The 24,617-nt window shown below is 34.9% G+C and overlaps 1 protein-coding gene across 1 annotated transcript in view; it reads left to right on the plus strand.

The window, feature by feature from the left end:
• The first annotated feature begins 3,860 nt into the window (after positions 1-3,860).
• DCBLD2 (discoidin, CUB and LCCL domain containing 2) overlaps positions 3,861-24,617 on the plus strand; it is a 57,520-nt gene continuing 36,763 nt past the window's right edge. The window contains exon 1 of the mRNA XM_008066427.2: positions 3,861-4,086. Coding sequence (XP_008064618.1) covers positions 3,972-4,086 — 115 coding nt within the window. The 5' untranslated portion in view covers positions 3,861-3,971. The remainder of the gene's footprint in view (positions 4,087-24,617) is intronic.

Here is a 24,617-nt window from a genome sequence, read left to right on the forward strand (position 1 = left end):
TCCTCCCACCTTGGCCTCCGTAAGTGCAGGGATTACAGGCATGAGCCACCAGACCCAACCTTAGCTTTACTTTTAAGTATTTTGTCACAAGTATCTTGGAAGAATAAGCTGTACTTTTAAGAACTGTAAAAATAAACTGGAGGCATGTCACTAATTTGGGGGTGAATGTGAGGACAAGATCTCTCCTTGATTTGAGAATTCAATGTTATGACCTTCGGGTGCCTAGTACAATGTTTTTCACATTACAGATGGAGACCTATTAGTGAGTCATGGAATAGTTTAGTGGGTCAGGAATATGCATGCGAAGGTATATAAGATCACAATGTAAAACGTATTTTTTATCCTGGAAGAACAGAGACAAACAGAAATAATGTTTATGCCCAGCCTTCTCTTTTGAACTGAAATGTTCTAAACATGCACTTCATAGTAGCAGGTGTTTAGTTAAGCTATTATCTAGTCAGGTTAATCTTGCCAAATATTCTTTGAAATATGAAACATCCAAACATGTTCATTTCAGTAGATTGGAGACGTGCTTCTAACTTTAGTTTCTGGGACATAGCATCTTGTTTGCAAGGGAAGGGAAGCTCTGAACCCCGTTACATATTTTAGACCAATCTTGGCATGTTACTTGTGGGCTGTTTATGCCCTCCCCATACAAGATTCTAAAAGAAGTGCAGTGCCTTTTTAATTGTTTCTTTATCAGGATGTAAGCGAAAGTCCTGTTTTTCGTCAGCTAATATTTATTTTGTTAACTTTTATAGAAATTACACTTTATGGTGGAAAGGGCAGAAAACATTTTGTGTATTTATTGAAAATCAAACGTAAACATGAGCATGAGACGTGTAACACTCTGCTTGTACTCTTTCTGTAAAAGTCATTTTTAAATGACAACCTTAAGTTGAATAATAGCCTATGGGGAATATGTTAAATGTGACAGTCTGCCATTACAAAGTCATGGATTCCGCTGTTAACAGAACATTCCTGAAATCCATCAACACTTTCAACCACTTAAAAAGCTGCTTAGTTTCTATTTATTAATGAAAATACATTTATATTTTGAGTTATTTAATTTATTTGCTGGTTTTTTCTTTTTTAAAGTTGAAACACTTCCAGGAAGCACATTTTCATCTTTTCAGACTAGTTTTGTAATGTCAGAAATTCTGTGGTAGGATAGTCTTTTTTCTTTTTCTCTAATGAAAAATGTTAACGATTGTTCAAAAGTTATTTATATTACAATTCATTTATTTTCGTAGTGGAGGTTTTTTTTTATATCACTATGTTTTTAATTTAGATGACATCCAGCAGAGATATTCAAGGTATTTTCATGGTAATTTCAGGGGAAATTGGTGGTTTTTTGTTTTTCTTTTTCTGGATTGTATGACTTTACAAGTTTTATATTTGCAAGAGGTCAGTCGGTATATTTTACAAAAACCCACATTTATTTCATTCCACCCTTATCTATTTTTGTATTATTGAGCTGTTATGCCTAGCTTGAGTCTAGTTTGAAATCACTTTTTCATAAGTGAATGTACAGTTTCATTATTTATTCAATTAATAAACATTTAGCATCTAGTACTTACTAGATACTGTGTAAAGTTCTTTTAGACTTTAAAAAACTTTCATCTGCTCTAGTAAATGATATCAGTACTACATTGTTCTTAAAAATATTAAAATGATAGAAAATTCTGTTACAGTCATCTATATCCATATTGAAATCCAGATTGAAATCCAGCAGTGTCACTTTTAATATAGCTTTTTGTGTAGATACTCTACTATTCTAAAAGATGATTATAGATAATTATTTAGAAGGAGAAAATACTATTATTTTTAAAGGATACATTCAACATCCAATTAGAAAGAAGTTCATTTGAATCCTGTTGTTAGAGAATGCCAAACAGTACAGCTGGAGCAGCAGCTGAAACTACTAAACAACATTAATGCTTCTTTCTGGATGCTTAGTAAAAACAAAAACAACAACAAAAAAACCCAACAGACTTTATGATAAAAGGAACGATGCACATATTTGATTTGTACAAACAATATGTTAAATTTTCTGAGTTTCTATGTCTAGTTGCTGAGGAAATTTCTAGAGCAAATAGTGCTGCTGCCAAGATATAAGGGTCATTTTTCCTCATCTTTAATAAGCCATTACACTGTTAACTTTAAAAAAATTTTATTCTATAGGAGAAAAAAGACTTTAGGGGAGGGACTACTAAAAAGTCAAAGCTCAGTAGAATATAAGATTAAACTTGATTAAATATTTCTTGAATGCTTCTGCAAAGCCAAAGAAACCATCAAGAGAGTGGAGAGACAGCCCAAGACTGGAAAAAGTGTTTGCCAACTGTACGTCTGACAAAAACCTAACATCCAGGATCTACAAGGAACTCAAACATGCCAAAAAGAAAAAAAACAAACAGCCCCTTTACAAAGTAGGCAAAAGATATGAATAGACACTTCTCAGAAGAAGACATACGAGCAGCCAACAGATACATGAAAAAATGCTCAGCCTCACTAGTCATCAAAGAAATGCAAATTAAAACTACACTGAGATACCACCTAATTCCAGTCAGGATGGCCATCATCAATAACTCAAAAAACAACCAATGCTGGAAAGGATGCGGTGAAACGAGAACACTTCTCACTGTTGATGGGAGTGTAAACTAGTATAGCCTCTGTGGAAAACATTGTGGCAATTCCTAAAAGATCTAAAAATCGGCCTTCCATTTGACCCTCTTCACAGCAACCTGGATGGACTTAGAGTCTATAATACTGAGTGATCTTTCACAGAAACAAAGAACTGAGTATCACATGTTCTTACTCATAAGCAGACCTTGAGCAATTATCTTAATACTATTAGAAAAGCATTGGCAGTAGTGAAAAACTGCCGGGAGGGATGCAGGGAAGCGGGATTGGCAGTAGTGGGAATCTACCTGAGGAAGTGGGGGGGCTTACTGCATCAACAAGGGTACCTATGTAATGAACATTTGTATACCTAACCCTGAATTGTACCCCACATCTTTAAAATAAAAGGAAAACACAATAAAATTAAAATAAATAAATTTTTAAAAAGATTGCTTGAATGGTTTCAAAAAGGAATGCCTTGTAGTCTGTTATATGGCCAGTAATCTATATAAACTTTAGTATATATTGTGTTTTTTAGAAATCATTCAGCTTCTCGGAGATTTTAGAACAATTTTGTGATATTGGTAGATACATGAAGCTGATCATATGTTTTTGTATTTTACTGTTGCTTTTTGAACAATTTCTATAAATGAATACTCTTTAAAATTGGATTTCTTATGATATGCATAAATATTTAATTACTACTAAGTTATATTTACTTATATTTGTTTAGAATGGGAAGTTATTTGAACTTATACATTATTTAGGTAATATTGATTATTTTGACCTAACTTGGTTTCTCTTGACTCCTGTGAGTAAATTTACTAAGAATTATGTCAACTGCTGCTTCTTGTGATTTGTTAAAGGATTCAGAACTACAACTAGAAAAGAGGAATAAGTTCTTATGTCATATACCACCGGAGGATGACTATGGTTAGCAATAATAGTTTCAAATAGCTAGGGGTATATCGAATGTTCCCCATATGAAGAAATGGTAAGTCTTTGAGATGGTAGATATGCTAATTACTCTGATCTGATCACTCTACATTATACGTATTAAAATGTTAGTATGTAGCCTATGAATACATACAGTTATTATTTGTCAATTAATAAAAGTGTTGGTGGTATAAAAGATGTGATGTCATACTTATTTTAAAATCTTTACAGAAAACCTGATGACTTACGGTATGAGTTAAAGATGTAAGAGTAATTATCATTCTTTTAACTTTTTTAAAGGTGATGGATGTGGGCACACTGTACTAGGCCCTGAAAGTGGAACCCTTACGTCCATAAACTACCCCCAGACCTATCCCAACAGCACTGTTTGTGAATGGGAGATTCGTGTAAAGATGGGAGAGAGAATTCGCATCAAATTTGGTGACTTTGACATTGAAGATTCCGATTCTTGTCACTTTAACTACTTGAGAATTTATAATGGAATTGGAGTCAGCAGAACTGAAATAGGTAGGACATTTTCTTGAAATATACATGTAAATACGTCATTGTCTCAAGTTTTAGAACTAAAGCAGTTTTTAAATATTAACATTGAATAATGTGCTGCATAAAGTGATATGTGGGAAGTTTTGAAAATGTGTGGAAATCTTAAATTTTTATCTTCTTTTAGGAAGAGAAGATTCTTGTTTGTTACCTTTTTTATTGGCTTTTCTAATAAGCATACGTTGGTACCTTTGCCCCAAATACCAGTGTACTACTTCTCAGAAGAAAGAAGTTATCTCATCTTTTGTGTTCCTTTGATCATTTTATTTACAGTTGAAGAATATGAGTATAATTTATGCTTAGGAGGCAGTGTAGCATGGTGATTAAGAACATAGATTTTGGATGAAAACTTCTGGGATTAAAGTATATAACCCTGCCATGAGCTTGCTGTGTAACTTGGGCAGGTTGCCTGACCCCTCTGTTTTTAGTCACTTGTAAAATAGGGAATGAGCTAGTACATGTAAAGTGCTTAGAACAGTTCCTAATACATAATATATGCTTAATAAATATAGTTGCTATTGTTATTCTTGATTAAGAGAAGTGGTTCTCAATTATAGCTGCATATTAGATTCACCTGACAAGACTTTAAAAAATTACTATATACCTTGTTCCTATCCTAGGCCAATTGTATCAGAATTGATTGGGTGGGACCCAGACATCAGTATTTTAAAAGCTTCCCTGGAAAATATGCTTTGCAGTAAAGGATTAAAACCTTTGGCTCAGAGATCTGTACCTTTCTTCTAAGCAAGAAAGATGGAAAAAAATTGCAAGGCTCTTTTTGCGAACGAACATTATAAAATAAAGTACTCTTGAATTCTCTGTGAGTTTACTTGGAAACATTTATTGGTGCCAGTGTGTAAAATACCTTTCAAAACTATAATAGAAACCCAGTATCGTGTTCTTTAAATACTGTACTATCCTCTGACCTCTTCTCCATCTGCAGCCAAACCCTCCATCTCTTCTCTACTTTTTGGCCCCCTACCTACCAGAGGAAGAATTCCTATATTTATTAAGCATATATTATGTATTAGGAACTGTTCTAAGCACTTTACATGTACTAGCTCATTCCCTATTTTACAAGTGACTAAAAACAGAGGGGTCAGGCAACTTGTTTCCCAAGTTGCTGATTGATAACCTCTGTCACTGTCACCTCTCGATTAACCTGGTAACTTTGGTAGATTGATCATCACATGCATATATGGTATAGGATAAAGTTTTAGGAATTTGAGTTGTCTAGGGATGTAGAAACACTATTGCTGTCACACTAGTAAAAGATAACTGAATAGTAAACTCCTCCTGAGGATGCAGTAGAGTAGACAGTGCCATGAAGCATTCTTGAAACAGCAGGGTGAAAGGTGAACCTCTAGCGCTGTCCAGGAAATAAAGGAGATAGGGAAATGTATTCTGTTGACTGTGAGGGCTATGGATATGAGAAATTCTGTAGAACAAATGATATGAGAAATTACGGATATGAGAAATTCTGTAGAACAAATGATCTAGTTTCTTCAACATATAAATAGCATTTTTTTTTAAAAAAAAGGAAAGGGGAGGAACTGTCTACACTGAGACATTATCTTCCAAAAGTAATGTGTAGGCTTTGTTTGCGTTTTGATTTAAGCAATCAACTGAAAGAAGACTTTTTAAGATTATTAAAGAAACTTTAGAGGAATTGGGCGTTCAGTGATACTAAAGAATGATTTTTTTAGATATGGTAATGCTAAAATTGTTTTTTAACTTCTAATTTGTTAGAGACATTCTGAAGTTCAAAAAAAAGGTCTAGGATTTATTTTTAAGTATTTAAGGAGAAAAAAGATGGGGCGAGATATGAGAGAAACCAGAATGGCACCTTGATGAAGCTGAGTAATGGGAACGTGGGAATTGATACACTCCCTTCTCTCTACTTTTATATATTTTTGAAAATTCCCATAATGAAAAATGTGGTTTTTGGTTTTTTTTAAATAAAAGAAACCAAGAGAATTACATATTTCGACAATAAGTAGTGGCACTGTTTCTGGAGAGGAAGAGTGACATGGGACACATTTTTGGGGGGCACAGGGTTTAAATCACTCACTTGGTTCTAATTTACAGCCCATGGAGTTACTTGCTGAAAGCCCTTTCAAAGGTATTAACCCTACCTAGACTTCAGAGTCATCTTCTGTATTTGTGGTGTTTGGCCTATCATGGGTGTTTCTCACCTGCCCCTCATTTCCGTTGTTTTCACTTCTTCCTATTGTTCTTGTGAGTGAGTGGAAACCTGCAGAAAGCTCAGGAGGCTGGTTGATGATGATTCCTGTTGGCTTTTTGTTTGCACCCACCCACCCCCATCATCACTTAGCATATACCCACTGGTCTTCGTTTTGTCAGCAAGTAAGTTTCTCGACGTATTGCAGAGAAATGGAGATCACTCAGGAATCGTCGTTGGACATTCTGGTTAAAATAGCGCTGCTGAGAATTACAGAATAGAAACAGATACATTTTGAGCATCGAGATTCCAGTGATGAAGCTACTGAGTCCTCTTTTTCCTATGTCATCTTTTTTCAGTGCCCCATTCAGAGAAGAGGCATTAAAAGGAGAAGACGGTTCTTTGGTCTCTCTTTGCGAATTGTGATGTTGATGTGTTTGAAGTATATGGACAATTATTTTGTACGCTATTTGTCTGAGGCTTCTCCATTATTAGACTCATGTTTCTGACTTTTTGGCAGGAACGCCACCGAAGCAATGTCCTCAGTGTGTGGTGTCATGGCACATGATGTCAATTTGTTCTGTTACTGATGATGTTAACTTTGACATCTTGGCTAAGGTGATGCCTCCCAGGTTTCTGCACTGTACCTGTGTTTCTCTTCATAATCAATATATATCTTATGGGGAGACTCTTTAAAATGATGTAGATATCTTTTTACTCATTAAACTTGCACCCTCTAGTTTGGCCAACATTCTTGTCTGAATCAATCATTTTTTCTAATTTCATTATTCCTTCTATGTTTATTAGGTTTTTTTCCTACTGAAAAAGATATCTTTCTCTTCTCTCCCATTTGTTTACATCAGTGTGGACCAATGGATTCTCATGTTGGTCCATGGCTTATAACCCTTTACTATTGTTATTTATTTTGATGCTCAGATTGTCCCAAATTTCCAGTGGGAACCTCGTGAAGCTACCTCTTATGCCAGCTTGTGATGTCCTCATCATTCTTTTGAGTACTTCCTTATATTCTGGCACAGGATATTCTAGACGTATCTTGTGCTTGCCCTACCCCAGCCCTGGAATCAGCCGTTTCTTCAAGGAACTCTGGTTCTTTCTAGTGGAGATTAATATTATAAATCAGTGTCTGGTCACTAGGTTTAGACCAATAGGATTCCATGCCCTCAGCAGCCAGATTTAGTAAATAGACATTTGTATATTCATAGGTAGATACATATACATATGTTATATCTGTTTTAATATTTATTAAAGAGCATGAGTTTGTACTGATAACCTTCAGTACTAATCTGACATTATAGGGTTCACTCTATCCTTTTTCTTTTCATATTTGTAACTCACTTCTCTGACAGTGATAAATCTAGTTCCCATTAACTGTAATATATTTACTTATTTGTTCAGTGCTGTAACCAGAAAATAGTTTCAGAATGCTATCCCATAGTTCTAAGTGAAGGGAGCCTGCTAACTAGAATTCATATTTGTTTAGAGTCTTAACCTGAGGACTTACCATCTAAATACTAAGTTCAAAAATTCCTTGGGCTAGTTCTTACTTCTGCATCTCCTACGCTTCAGTGTGGTTATGTTATTAATTTGAAATATGGTTTGATTCATCTGTTTCTGTTCATATTCCATTATAGGTTTTTTTCTTCCATCCTTGTTGATTTTCTTTTTCTTTTGCTGAATATGTGAACTATCAGCATGATTCTTGAAGTTAGAACTGTACAAAAAGACATACTCAGATAAGTGACATTCCTCCCCACTGGTGCATTTTGTCTGTACTTACTACCCATCTCTGCCCCCTCCTTGTAGTTAACCAATTACGTTAGTCTCTGTTTTATCTTCACTGCATTTATTTTTTGTACAAATGCCATTCTTATATTTTCTTTTTTTCCCCTCTTTCTTATACAAAATCTAACATACTGTCAACATTCTTTCATACTTTGCCTCCCTCTCCCACCTAACACTGTATCCTGGAAATCTCTCTACATCACTTCATAGAGATGGTCCATTCTTTTCACAGCTCCATAGGACTTCATAGTGTGAATGTATCCAAGTTTAATTACTCTTTTATGAATGGTTATATTTGTTGCTTCCAATATTTTACACTTACAAACTCTTTGTATTCTTGGAGTGTGTCTTTAGAGTAGATTCCAGAAGTGCAGTTGCTGAGTCAGAAGGTAAATATATATGTGTGTAACTTTATTAGATATCAACACATTCTCCTCTATAGAGGTTGGGCCAATTCATATTTCCAGAGTGCATAAAAGTACATGTTTCCCACAGCCTTCCCAACTCAATGTGTTGTCATGCTTTTTAAGCTTTGCCAACTGATAGATGAGAAATAGTATCCTAGTATGGCTATAATGTGCATTTCTTTTACTATGAGTGAAATTGAACTTTTTTCCATATGTTGAAGGTCCTTTTTTTAAAAAACAAAAAACAAAAACTTTTTGTCTCTTCATGTCTTTTGCCCATTTTTCTGTCAAGTTTTTTGGGTTTTTTTTTACTTTTTTTTAAGATCTGGTCTCACTTGTTGCCCAGGCTGACCTCAACCCTGGGCTCAAGTGTCCTTCCCACCTCAGCTCCTGAGTACCAGAACAACATGCCATATGTCCATCTGTCAAATTTTTTTTTTTTGGTGCTTGTTTCTCAGAAGTTTTAAGAGTTCTCGTGATCTTTTAGGGACATTAGCTTGCATGTGATATATGCTGCAAATAATTTCTCCTAGTTTGTCAGTTGTCTTTTGACTTTGTATGAAGTTTATGCAGACTTTTAAAAATGTAGTTAATTTCATCAGTCTTTTTTTTTTTAATTGTATCTGGATTCTAAGTCATATTTTGAAAACCTCTTCCTACATTCCAATTAAAGAAAAACTTACCCAGTTTTTTTCCTAGTAGAATTATATGGTTTCATTTTTTTAAAATATATTTCTATTCCTGGTGCATTTGGGGTTTTTTCTTTTGTAAGGTATGAAGTGTAGATCTAAGTGTATGTTTTCCAGATGACTTACATTTGTCCCATCACCATGCATTTAAAAGTTTATCTTTGTCTGGGTGGTTTGAAATACTGCCTTTATCATATACTGCAGTTCTGTATGTGCTTGGCTCTATTTCTGGCCTTTCTGTTGTGTTCCATTGGTGTGTCTATTCACATACCGAACCTGACAGTTCTGTAAAGCCTTACAGAGGCTTTATAGTGCATTTTAATGCCTGATAAGCCTAGTCTCGTTTCAGAGATGTTCATTTTTAGTGTTGTCCTAGCTTGTCTTGCCTGTTTGTTTATTCATATGAAGTTTAGTATCCACTTGCCCAATTTCGTAAATAAACTTGCTGGTATTTTTATTGGGATTGTGTTGCTTATAAATTAGCTTCGTGATGTTGAGTCATCCTGTTCAAGAGCAAGACTTGTTTTTTTCATTTGTTTGAATCCGCTTTTGTTGTTTTTCAGCAGTGTTTAAGCTTTTTCTTATGTAGGGTTTATACATTTTTTGTTGTTGTTAAGTATATTCCTAAATATTTTGTTGTCTTTGTTGCTTTTATAAGTGTGGAAATGTTTTTGTTTTGCCATTACATCCTCTAACCGGTTCCTAATTATATGAAGACTAGATTTCTGTATGTTGATTTTATGTCCTGCTACTTTACTGAGTTTTTTGTTTGTTTGTTTTTGTTTTTTTTCAATTTTCACTTTTTAGGGATTTTCGAATACCTAATGCCATCTTAAGATGACTTCTCTTTTTTCATGTCTTGTGCCTATGATAGATTATTTTATCTATGTTATCTAATTGTATTGGCTAATACCTCCAGTCCAGGGCAGTGTTAAATAGTGGTGGAGATAGTGAGCATCCTTTCCAGGTTCCTAATCTTAGTGGAAATGTTAAGGAAAGTGTCTAATCTTGGGTTGCCATAACACAGTATTATAGACTGGGTGGCTTAAAGAATAGCAGTTTATTTTCTCACAATTCTGGAGCCTAGAATTGCCAACCAATTTTGTTCCTGGTGAGGGCTCTCTTCTTGGCTTATAGATAGCCACCTTCTTCCTGTGTCATTGCATAATGGTGATGGGGTTGGTGGGTAGAGGCATGAGAGAGTCTCTTCTTTTAAGGACCCTTATCTTACTGGATTGGGGCTCCACCCCTATGGCCTCATTTAACTTTAATTACCTCCCTAATGGTACTACTTCCAAATATAGTCTTATTGGGGATTGGGACTTCAGCATATGAATTTTGTGGGGGCACAAATATTTAGTCCATAACAAGAAGTATCCCTTGATTTTTATTTTCTTAAGTGTTTTTTATCAAGAAAGATTATTGAATTTTTTTTTTGCAAAGGCTTTTTAGTATCTATGGAATGATAATGATATGGTTTTTGTCCTAAAATCTATTGTTATGGTGTGTTATATTAATGGATTCCCTAATATCAAACCAACTTTGCATTCCTAGAGTAAATATTGGTTGGTTATGGTGGGGTTTTTTTCCTAATGTGGCTTTGGATTATGTTTTCTAATATTTTATTTAGTATTTTTGCATAAATATTGATAAGCAATATTAGTTTGTATTTACTATTTTGCATTGCCTATATCAAGCTGAGGTATTAATGTTATACATATAAATAAAAAGAATTATGAAGTTTTTCTTCCTTTTAGTTTTCTGGAAAAATTTTACAGAATGCTTGAACAATCTAGTCTTTGAAGGTTTCACTCTGTGAAACCATCTGGACCTAGCGCTTTTTGGTAAGATAGTTCCTTAGTGACTTTATTTCTTCTAAGGGAATTTGTCTGTTTAAGCTTTTTATCTCCAGTGGGTCCAATTTTAGTAAAATTGTATTTGTCTGGTAAATTAGTCATTTTACTTAGGTTTTCTAATTTATTTGCTATGATATCTGCAAAATAGAATCATTATTTTTTATAATGGTTATTTCAATGCCAACTTTTTTCAAAAAATGAATTTTGACTTCTGCTCTTTTGGTTTTCTGCACTATTAAACTCTTTGTTTTCATGATTTTCTTCATTTTTATTTTCTTTAGACTTAACTTTGTTGATTACTGGCTTTTAGAGAGGAATTTAATTAACTCATTTTTCAATTTTATTGATAAAAGTGTTTAAGCCCATGAATTTTACTTTGATTACATCCTTAAGATTAATATCCAGAAATTAATATATTATGTCAATTATATCTTTTTTTTACGAATTCTGAAATTTTGGTTTGTAGTTTCCTTTTGCCCAATAATTTTTTAATAGTTTTATTTCCACTTGGAAGAACCTTTCTTTATTATTGGTAATGGTTTATAATTATATTGCATTATGGTCAGAGAACATTATTCGTAAAATGTTTACTTTAAAACTTGCCGGAGATTTTATTTTTAATTATTACTATTATTATTATTATTATTATTTTTTTTTTTTTGAGTTGGCGTCTCACTCTGTCGTCCAGACTGGAGTGCAGTGGCCGCTCCCAGCCACCACAGCCTCGACCTGCTGGGCTCCAGCGATCCTTCCGCCTCAGCCTTCCAAGTAGCCAGAATTACAGGCATGTGCTACCACGCCGGGCTGACTTTTTGATTTATTGTAGAGATGAGGTCTCGCCTGCCCAGGCGGGTATCGAACCTGGGGGCTCAGGCAATCCACTCACCTCAGCCTCCCAAAGGCGCGGGATTACAGGCTGAGCCACCTAGCCCAGCTTTAATTATTTTTTTATAAAGTCCTTCCATTGTTGCATTCAGATGATTTTTTATGATTATTTTTTGTGAATGTCCCTTGTTTGTTTGAGAGAGTTTATTCTCTAGTGTCAAGATATAAAAGTTTGATATCCAAAAGATCTGTCTCACTTATTTTGTCGTTTAGGTTTCTATATTCTTATTGTATCTACTTGATCTCCTATTTGTCATGACTCTTTTTTTCTTTGTTGTATGTCTCAGAGGTTTTGCTTTTATAAAGTTAGTTGTTCTTGTTATAGATATTTATAGTGATAATATCTTCATTTTAAATTGTGATTTTTAGCGTTAATAAGTTCATCCTTTGTCGTATTTAGTACTTTTTCATTCGAATTACTCTTTATTTGGCATATCTCACCCAGATACCCTCCTTCTTCTTTCTTACTGTTTTCATTTTTTGTTCGTATCTGTCTTTGCTCATCCTTTTATTTTTAGCCTTTCTGAATCATTTTTTGAGTGTGTTTCTTGTATGTAGCATATTTTTGAGTCTTACTTTTAACCAAATTGAAAATACTTTTTAATAGCTGTCTGAAATCCATTTGCATTTGTTTATGAAACTGATGTTTTGTCATACTTCTTTCATATCATTTCAAGTTTTTATGTGTATTATGTTATGATTGTACAGGACATCTTGATCAATGAGACTTATTAATGAGTCTTTTAATAACCTTTACTATGTAAGGGATTCTTAGACCTTTGAAATTGACTATTATGCTTTAGGGATCTATGAACCTAGTAAAAGAACAACAATTTTGTACTTCGAGTTTCTCCTGTTTTTTTTTAGTTATCTTTGTGAAAATAAAACCTTTTGTCAAATTAAAGTATTAAGTGTTGTTTTATTTAAATGAAATAAGGGATATTACAATATAATCGTCATTGTTTATATTTTACATTTAGAGTAGTTTCCCATAGATAATAATTAAATAAATGATATCTGATCTTAATGATTAAAGGTATTTTGCATGGTGGATGTAAGAGCCACAGAGTTTCTTGTGAGATGAGGTCCTAATCTATGAAAATATGGAGTCAGATGCTGAAGTGTCTCATATTTATTTATCACGAAAATATATTGATTAGTATGGATTTTTTTATAACACTTGATAAGACTTGAATTTATGTTAGCTTTGTCCCTAATGCAGATACTTCATATGAGATTATTGCATTATAAAGTACAGAATATACAATTTGAAAAACCTTGAGTATCTTTGTACCCTGGAATGGTCAGGTTGGTCAATCTGGGTTGTGACCTAGGACAGAGAAACACCAAAGCTTTGTCTCTATAATTGTTGTCATCATTTTAAAATGTTTCCTCTGATGATTTGAGGCAGGTTATTGAGGAATTGGCAACTGTTCCATTTCTTATTAGCATTTAATCCAATAAAACTTACTCTATTATGAGATGTTGACCTCATCTAAGAGTTCTATTTGTGAGCCTTTTTCTGAATATTAAAAGGCTTTGACATCTCCTAAGTGGTGAAGTTTGTTTTTCAAAATAAAGCTTTCAAAGAAATTACTTGGTATGCCATGTTTGTCTCACCTGTGATGCTTGGCAACACAGGTGGTTTTGCTGCTTTCTGAAGTCTACACATTTTTATGACTCAGTGCTTTTTATATTAGCATACTAGGTGGGAGAAACTCCCAGCTGTTCCAGAAGAAACTGTCAACTTAAGAGCTGGGATCTTGAATTATTACCTTTTCAAGAGGTTTTATTAAGAAATAGAAACAGCTGAGCATGGTGGCTAATTGGGAGTCCGAGGTCAGCGGATTGCCTGAGCCTACAGGTTTGAGAACAGTCTGGGCAACTTGACAAGGCCTCATCTCTGCAATGAATCAAAAAATCAGCCAGGCGTGGCAGCACGTACCTGTAATTCCAGCTACTTGGAAGGCTGAGGCGGAAGAATCACCTGAGCCCAGCAGCTTGTTGCTGGGGTGGCCATGAGTGTGCCACTGCACTCCAGACTAGATAACCGATAGACACTCCAACTCAAAAAGAAAAGAAACAGAATGTGAAGGCCTCTTCTGTCTAGAAGTTTGCTGATTTTCCAAAAGGTACCTCTTAATGCCCTCAATTAAAGTAGAAATTTCACGAGAGAAAGAAAGCCCATTATAGGGAAGATTGGTATTACTTTGTGAATACCTTGGTCTATCTAAATGCTGTAAATTTTTCTAACAATACCCTTTGATTACCACTGTGGATAGTGATAAAAACCTGTATGCTCTTTAGTCCAAGTTGTAGTCCTGAAAGAGGGTTTTGAAGGAGGTAGCTATGCTTAAAATCAAAGAAATGCAAAATACCATATTAGTAAAAAAGTATAACAATTTTAATGTTATGTTGATATGGTAGTGGTAAAACTGACACTTTTAAAATACTGAGGATGTATTGGTGTAGCTTACTTGGGCAGCAGTCTTGAAGTATATATTAAGAATCACTCCTAAGGAAATACTTCAAAAGACAGAAACTGTATTAGGAAGATGTGTATTGCTGCATTGTTTACTATATAGAAAAATTGAAAGCAATCTAAATTTTTCACGGTAAGGAAGTGGCTCAGTAATTAAGGTATATCCACCATATAACCAGTTTCTGACTACCATTAGTTGTCCACTGTGAACATTCTATTACTTGCCTTTTGGTAAACACAAGCACACATTTCTGTATCTAAAAGAGGAATTGCTGGGCGATTGGGTTGCATATGTTCAGCTTTATAGATATTGCTAAATGTTGTGGTGATACCATTTTATACCCACCACCAGTGACTGGGAGTTCTAGGAACTGTTCTCTTCTTTTCTCCATGTTAGCTGTTCAGGTATGTGTGTATTGATGGCAAATGATACATAATTTGCTTTGTATTTTGCTGATGGTTGATGATATTGTGCTCTTTTCATGTGTTTATTCTCCGTTTTCTCCAGTTGAATATCTCCCTTTATAAAGAATCTGTGTTCAAAGTTTTGGGGTGGTTTTTCGACCAGGAGATCATTTTCTTATTCATTTGTAGTTCTGTACATATTCTGGTTATAGGATCTTTTTAGATAACATGTGTTATAAATATTTTCTCCTTTTCTATGAGCTGTCATTTTATTTCCTTATTGGTTTCTTTTGATAAGCATTAATTTATTTTATGTAGTTTACTTTTATTAATTTTTTCTTTTATGGTTAGCACATTTTTATATTCTGTTTAGGGATTTTGCCCATTCTTAGGTCATGAAGATGTTCTCAAGGCTTTCCTCTCAAAGCCTTACTGTGTTCTATACACATAATCTTCAATGCTTCTGGAATTGATTTGTGTCAGTGATATATGAGAAGGAGTCAAAGTGTCAGGTTCCATTTTTCTATGTGGTCCTTCATTTTAAAATATGCAAATACAAGATCTGTGACCTATTTGAGAAAAATAATACTGAAGTAACCACCTCCTCTAAAATAAAAATGTGCAATGACTTTATGATGTTATAGAAAAGCATACTTTTAAAGTAGTCAACACTATTTTTAAGAAAGGCACATCTATTCTTAGTGATACTGCTAAATCCCTTTTAAGCCTAGTAAATATCTGTTATATCTAATTTTGAATATGTGCCAAATGGTCTAATTGTTTTAAAAGACATTAGACCTATACCTTCCTATCATTATCCTCTATAGATGAGTCTTTGCTGGAGCAGCAAAAACTAAGGCTAAATTCAGCCAAAAACAACAACTTGTTCACAACATGAGAGAAATCATTATGGGAAGACATTCAAAAAGTAATTAAAATCACTCCAAGTCAGGGGATTAGTTTGTACAACTCCACCTCACTGTGGCCCACCAAACACAAGGCAGTGATCCATGAAACCTGACTTTTTAAAGACACTGATGAATGTTATTTAATCATAGTATAGACTCTAAAAATTGCCTGGGCATCTGATGATTCCTTCAATACCATAGAGGCTTCACTGTGCATTTTCCCTGTCCCATTGCATGAAGCTTTCTGAAAGCAACAAGGTGCTTGTCTCATTTCATTATTGAATCCCTAATACCTATGTAGCTTAGTGTCTAGATATTCAGGGGCTCAATAAATGAGTTCATTTGAGAATTCCAAGTTTTGAGACTGGAGGTGCTCCTGTACTAGCTGCTAGCAAACTGTTCCTCAGTGAGTCAGTTTGTAAATGAAGACTGATGCCCTTTAAGCAAGCTTCCTTTTCCCCATTGAAGGTGAACAGAGTCAATGTGCTTTTGCTGTAACAACTCCCTACCCTCCACCTCGTCTAAGTTGCAGCTCCTTCAGAGGAGCATGTTCCATCGCATGCCTCTTAGTAGGCTGAATGAGCTTCCATTTAGTTGAGAACATAAATCATAATACTATTATACTCATATATTGTATTATATAATATATTTATATACTAATATATATTAATGGATATTAAGAGATATATTACTGTATTAATTATAATATACAATATAGTAATATGTAATTATAATAATTTATATATGTGCTTGTACTATTATAATATAATTATAATAATATTAACACCACTCCTGGTCTATCGAATCAGATGCATTATCTTTCTTCTCTTTTGAATACATAATGTTTCTATTTAGCATCTTATGGGATTTAGTTTGTGCTGTTCATCATATTATATAAGTGGTTGATGTGGACATTGGAAGGGACATAATAACTTTAGGGTGTTTATACTCTGCAGCTGGATACAGGCTCACTACCAGCACGGCTGGAAGGGTAAATAAATGAGTGAAGTGGACTAGGAATAAGAAAATTAACAGCATTGCCATGATGATAAATGGTAACTGAGCTTCAGGATTGGGGACATTGTAGAACAGTAAGGCTGTAGCAAACTGGAGTGTGACTTTCTCTTTCAAAGGAGACAGTTACAAATGTTTGGAAAACTAGCCTAGGTTTCCCTTTTTTTTTTTCCCTTGTGATTTTTCAAGAGGAACTGGAAACTTAGAATTCATATGAAGTTGCCAGATTTTAAAAATCTTGGCACTTGATTTAAACATTTTTGAAAGGGAATATATGGCCCAAAACTATACAGGCCAAGAGGCCAAGTAAAATACATCTATGGACTGATTTGGGGCCTCAACCTTCTGCTTCGTACTTCTGTCAGATTTGATCATCCAAAAGTGTTCTTAATATACACTAAAGTAGATTTCTGATTGTATTAGTCTTCTGTTGCTTCATAACAAATTACTACAAACTTAGCAACTTAATACAACACAATTTCTAATCAGTTTCTATGGCTCTGAAACCAGTAAGGCATGGAATGCCTGAATTCTCTACCCAGGGTCTCAGCAGACTGAAATTATGGTGTTAGCAGGGGATACGGTTCTCATCTTGGGTTCAGGGTTCTCTTCCAAGTTCACTGGTTGTTGACAGAATTCATTTTCCGGCAGTTATAAAACCGAGGTCTCCATTTCCCTGGTAACTATTGGCCAGGGACTGCTCTCAGTTCCTAGAAGCCACTTGCAATGATCCTGATAGGCATTCACAGCATAGATGTTTGCTTTCTTCTAGGCCAGCTGGTACATATCTCTCTAATTTCCAGTTCTGTGACTAACTGAGAAAACAGTGTGCTTTTTTTCTTTTTTTTTGAGTTGGAGTCTCACTCTGTCGCCCAGACTGGAGTACAGTGGCCACTCCCGGCCACCGCAGCCTCGACCTGCTGGGCTCCGGTGATCCTTCCTAGTAGCCGGAATTACAGGCATGCGCTACCACGCCCGGCTGAATTTTTGATTTATTGTAGAGATGAGGTCTCGCTGCCCAGGCGCGTCTCGAACCCGCGGGCTCAGGCAATCCACTCACCTCACCCTCCCAAAGGCGCGGGATTACAGGCTGAGCCACCGAGCCTGGCTAAAACAGTGTGCTTTTAAAGGGCCTACCTGATTAGGTCAGACTTACCCAGAAAAATCTCCCTTTCACCATATACGTAACATACAAGTAGTTAAAAATTTAAAAACAAACAAACAAAAAGATGGCAGGGAGTCCTGGTGAGAAATACCCTAGAACCATAAAAGGATCACATAGTAAACAAACTATAAACAAATAAAGGATCACAAATCTTACAAGTAAACAAACACACATTGGAAAGGTTCAACTTCACTAATTAATCAAGACAATAACAAGCTAGCTATCAGTTTCTTTTATCTCCAGTACTGCTTTTGGGGAGGGGAATAAGTTGATAGATCTTTCTGTAAAGCAGTTTAGTGGTATATGTTAAAGTCAGAGAGTGTGCATGAATGGGTGAATGAACAGACACATGAACAATGCTGTGCTTGTGTGTATACACACACATATACATTTGTATTAATTTAATGATGACTATGATCCTATGAGATAAATGCTACTATTATTTTTCTTTATCAGATGGAGAAAGCTGAGGCATAGAGAGGTACCCTCCAGAGTGTTATTAGTTGTTTTGTTTGCATAATAAGATTACATAAGGATGATTACATTTTTCTCTTTATATTCTTCTAAAGTTTTATAAAGTTTGTATATTTTAAGGCATTTATAAACAGAGAAAAAAATGGTGATAAGTCTGCCCTGAAATAAAGACACACTCTGTGTTGATGGGAGTAGTATAAATTAATATAAGTCTTTCGGAAAGCAATATGACTCTGTAACTTGATTTCAGAGAATCTGGCCTCAGTAATCATTTTAAATATGGAAAAAAACATACATATGAACATATCTAATACATCATTGTCTAAAATATGGGAAAATTGGAAACTTAAATGTCCACGGTAAAGGAAATAATGGCATAAACCATGGGTTATCCACTTGGATGGATTTATTTTAAGAGATGAGTTGTTCTAGCCCCTGCCCTAATTTCCTGAGAACCTGTACTCCATCTTCTTTTGTACTTTCATGGAGTCCTTCGCCACTTTTTCTTCTGAGGCTTCACAACTTCTTGCTATTCAGGTTTCCTCTGCAGCCAAACCCATTCAGCATCCAGATCTCTACACTAATGACCCACCAGACATGCAGCATGTTTCTGTGTCTATAAGAAGAGAAAATTTACTCGGGGGGGGGGGTGGCTTTTGTAAGTTAGGTCAGCCTAAATGCAAGACAGAAAAATTGAACTTAGTATAATTTATCAAACTAAGAAAAAATATCTAAAACACTATGATATATAAATACAATATTTTTATCTTTGTTATTCCATTGATATGCAGGCCTGGAATTATCCTCAGAGCAATCTCCCTCAAACCATTATATAACAATGGTTTCTCTGCTCATCCTAAAATTTCTGATGAAATTGTCATGTATGCATAAGGTTAATTACTTAATAATTGAGAAATTGGAATGCTTTGGAGAATTAAATCTTGAAAAAAAAAGCTTTATGTATGAAATTTTATGGACAGTGTTGAAGCAGAATTAGAGGTTTTTTGGTTTTGGTTTGTGCTTTGCTTTAACTGACAGCTGCCACTTTGAGTTTAGAGTTAAATTATTCTCATTTTTTGAAAGAAAAGAGAAATTGGCTGGCTCTAGATTATATTTATATTAAATATAAATTTATTTAAAATATAGTATTTTTTCAATGGGTAGGAGAAAGCCCCCTAGCTTAAGGGGATAACACACTTTAAAAATTGTGGCTAAATTCCACAATTCTACTTGTGTGTAATCTTTTGGAAATGTTAGCACAATTAAAAATGACTTTAGGGTAGATTGAAAAGGCAATCTACAAATTCAATGCAATACCCATTAAATTACCAACAACATTCTTCTCAGACCTAGAAAAAACAACACAGAAATTCATATGGAAACACAAACATCCAAGAATAGCCAGAACAATCCTCAGCAAAAAAAATAAAGCAGGTGGTATCACAATACCAGATTTCAAACTTTACTATAAAGCTACAATCATCAAAACAGCTTGGTATTGGTACAGGAACAGGCATATAGATCAATGGAACAGAATTGAGATTCCAGAAGCAAAACCTCAATTTCTCAACCAACTCATCTTCGACAAAGCCCCCACCACCTACCAATGGGGAGAGGAGAACCTATTCAGTAAATGGTGCTGGGAAAATTGGCTGACCACATGCAGAAGATTGAAACAGGACCCCTATCTATCCCCATGCACAAAGGTTAACTCCAAATGGATCAGAGACCTAAATGTAAAACCTCAAACCATAAGAACCTTAGAAAAGGAAGGAAATACTCTGATGGAAATCGGAACTGGCATCCAATTCCTGTACAAAACCCGAAACCCACAGGACTTAAGAGAGAAGATAGACAAATGGGACCTTATTAAACTGACAAGCTTCTGCAAAGCCAAAGAAACCATCAAGAGAGCAGGGAGACAGCCTACAGACTGGGAAAAAGTATTTGCCAACTCTAGGTCCGACAAAGGCTTAACATCCTGGATCTACAAGGAACTGAAGCGTACTGAAAAGAAGAAAACAAACAACCCCATTATAAAATGGGCAAAAGACATGAACAGACACTTCACAAAAGAAGATATTCGAGCAGCCAACAAACACATGAAGAAATGCTCAACCTCACTAATCATCAGGGAGATGCAAATCAAAACCACACTGAGATACCACCTAACTCCAGTCAGAATCCAATTATCAACAACTCAAAAAATAACAGCTGCTGGAGAGGGTGTGGTGAAAAGGGAACACTTCTACACTGTTGGTGGGAGTGTAAACTAGTGCAACCTCTGTGGAAAGCAGTGTGGCGATTCCTAAAAGCTCTAAAAATTGACCTTCCATATGACCCTGCAATCCCCCTACTGGGAATATACCCTGAAGAACACAAATCACTCTATAAAAAAGATACCTGCACACGTATGTTTATCGCAGCATTGTTCACAATAGCAAGAACCTGGAAATAACCATGCTGCCCATCAAAAGAGGACTGGATTAAAAAAATGTGGTACATATACACGATGGAATACTACGCAGCCATAAAAAAGAACAAAATCATGAATTTCACTGCAACCTGGATGGAACTAGAGTCTATAATACTGAGTGACCTCTCACAAAAACAAAAATCCGAATATCACATGTTCTCACTCATATAATGGACCTTGAACATCCAATGCAATACTATGAGAAAATGATGGATGGTATTGGGAAACTATGGGGGGGGAGGGGGATGGGATTAACAGTAGCAAATATCTGTCGGGGGATGGGAAAACACTTTTTATTTACAGGGTGCCTGAATGAAACGTCATTGTACACCTAACCCTTAACTGTACCCCACAAAACCATAATAAAAAATACTGATTAATGAAAAAAAAAAAAATAAAGTTAAAAAGAATTGAAAAAAAAAAAAGAATATGGTCAGTTTCAGCAAATAGTCATCTTGAAATGAATGTGGCGTAGGTAAAACTAATCTTGTGGTTAAGGGCAAACATAGCATCATGAGATTCTTGGGTGACTTAGACCAAAAGACAAACTGAAGTATTTACTAATGTCTTTAAGGGGTGAGACTGTGGGTGGAATGAGAGGAAACGCAAAAGCGTTGTTGCTGCCATGGAAAGGAGAGTGCAGCTGGACTGCTGTGGACCCTGAGGGACTCCTCAAGTTTTATGGTGGGTCATGTGCAGGGAGAGAGAAAGCCATGCCGATATTAAGTGTTTCTCATCACAGCCCCATGGGAGGAAGCATCATTAGCTCCATTACTGGTGAGTGGTGTGCACAAGGAAAAATCACAAGACAAGATAGAAAACTGCATTAGTTTGTGGGCTATAACAAAAATATTATAGACTGGATGGCTTAAACAATAAACATTTATTTCTCATAGTTCTGGGGGCTAGAAACCTGAGATCAAGGTGCTGGCAGATCTGGTATCTGGTGAGGGCATTCTTCCTGGTTTACAGATAGCCATTGTCTTGTATTTTCACATAAAGGAGAGCAGGGGAGATGCAAACGCTCTTTTTCTAAGTTTCTCTTCTTATAAGGACACTAATCTCATTCAAGAGAGCTGCACCCTCATGACAATAACCTCCCAAAGGCCCCCATCTCTACATATCATATTAGAGTTGAGGGTTTTGAGTATATGAATTTGGAGATGTGGGAACACAAACCTTGTATAACAAGAACCGAGGTTCTGGACTGACTTCAGTCTTAGCGAGTTGTGTCACTTTAGGCAATCCAGTTATCTATAAGTTTTTCAGTTTTTTCAACTGTCAAATGTGGGACTTGGATTAGATCTCTAAATTTCTCGTTCAGCTCTAACAGCATCTAATTCCATGACCTATCTTTTCCTTCCATAAAACAATGACATCTTTAACACCTGACGATTTCTCACAATCAAAATTATTTCAATGTTTGCATTTTTTACAGACTTTATTAAGGTATAATTTACATGCCATGAAATTCACTTGTGTTAAATGTAGTTTGGTTTTTCAGCAAATATACAGGTATGTAACCATCACTAAAATCTAAGGTTAGAAATTTCCGTCACACCAAAAGTTTCCCTTGTGTTCCCTTGCATGTAGTTCCCGTTCACCCCAGTGCCAGACAGCTGTTATCTGCTTTCCATCCCCCACCCTTTATTTTATTTTATTATTATTTTTGCCTTTCTAGAAATATAAATGAGTAGGTTCTCCACTTAGCATAATGTTTTTTGAGGATCATCCATTTTGTTGTATGTAGTAGTAGTTTGTTCCTTTTTTATTGTTGAGTAGTATTCCGTTGTAAGGATATATACCACATCTTGTTTATCTACTAACTAGTTGATAAAAAATTGTTTCAGTTTGAGGCAGATAGGAGTAATGCTGCTGTGATTATTTGCATAATATTTCTATAGACATGCTTTTTTTCTTCTTGGGAAAATAACTAAAAGTGGGTGTTGAGCTGTATGATAATTATGTGTTTATGTATAAGTTCTTTAGAAACTGCCAAACTGTTTTTCAAAGGTAGCTGGCTGTGCCAGTTTATATTTCTACCATTAGTGTATGAAGATTCTCTTTCGCCCACATCCTCACCAATACTTGGTGTATTGTCTATCTTGTGTGATTGTAGCCATTCTGTTGGGTGTGTATTGAATCTCCTTGTAGTTCTAGTACTTATTTTTCAAAGGATGAAGACTGTTGAACATTTTATGTGTTTACTTGGCATAGTATGCCATCTTTGTTGAAGTGTCTTATTCAAATATTTTACTCCTTAAAAAATGGGTTACTTATCTTATTATGGTGTTGCAGGGGTTTCTTATATATTCCCAATACGAATTCAGTACAGTAACGTGCTGTACAGGTTTATAGCCTGGGAGCAATAGGCCATACCATGTAGCCTAGATGTGTAATGGACTGTACTGTCAGGTTTGTGTAAGTACCCTCTAGGATATTCGTACAATGATGAAATTGCCTAAGGACACATTTCTCAGATTCTATTCTTGTCATTAAGTGACTCATGACTGTGTGTATATATATGTATAATGTTGCATATATAATATACAATTAGTTTTCCATTTTCTGCATCTGCGGAGTCAACCAACCATGGATCAAAACTATGTGGAGGAAAAAATGGTGCTGAACATGTACAGACTTCTTGTCATTCTCAAAGCAATGCAGTATAACTACTATTTTTACATGGCATTTACACCATATTAGGTACAATATAAGTAATCTAGAGATAATTTAAAGTATATGAGAGGATGTACATAGATTATATACAAATACTACACCATTTTATATCAGGAACATGAGAATCTGCAGATTTTGGTATCAGAGGGAAGTTTTGGAACAGATTCCTCATGGATACTAAAGTACAACAGTATGTTTCATATATATATTTTTCCCTAAAACAGTTTCACACTGTCTTGATTATTATATTTATACATACAACTGTATGTTTTATTTATATTTATCCTTACAGCAATTCCACACTGTCTTGATTTCTATAGTTTTATACTAAGTTTAAAAATCAGGTACTTTCTTTTTTTTACTAAAATTATTTTGGCTATTCTGTGTTCTTTGTACTTCATATAAATTTTATACTCAGATTGTTAATGCTTTTCTTAAAAAAAAAAAAAAAAAAGCCCAGTAAGATTTTGAGAGGGATTGCAGTAAATCACTATATCAATTTAGGAGGAACTGACATATTAACAGTACTGAGTAGTCTAGTTCATGGACTTAGTATCAGTATATCTTCCCATTTCTTTAGTTCTTTATTATCAGCAGTGTTTTGTATTTTTCAGTGTACTGATTTTGAGCTTATTCTTTTTAAAGGTGTTCCTAAATATTTTACTCTTTTTGATGCTGTTGTGGGTTGAGTTTTTAAAAATTCAGTTCAGATTGTCATTAGCAAATATGGAAATACAGTTGATATTTATATACGGATCCTGTGATTTTGCTAAGCTTCTTCACTAGTTCTAACAGGGTTTTTTTATTGACTCCTGAAAATTTTCTACTCACAAAGTCAAGTATGAAGGGTAGTGATATTCCTGAAAGTCCACATTACTCTTTTTCAAGCGATGTTGCCATTTGGACAAGTAACCAAGCACATAAAATAATCCATTTTTAGTATTTATTTAGTGGATATCTTGTTTTAATTCATTTTTCTTCTTTTTTTCTTAGTATCTAAGGAGTGTACTGAGTATGTTATTTTTTATTACATATCTGATAGACATTAAAGGATAGAAGTTAGGCATGCAGTT

The sequence above is a fragment of the Carlito syrichta genome, unplaced genomic scaffold (assembly GCF_000164805.1).
Source record: "Carlito syrichta isolate Samal-C Ts95f unplaced genomic scaffold, Tarsius_syrichta-2.0.1 Scaffold308920, whole genome shotgun sequence".
Taxonomy (NCBI): domain Eukaryota; kingdom Metazoa; phylum Chordata; class Mammalia; order Primates; family Tarsiidae; genus Carlito; species Carlito syrichta.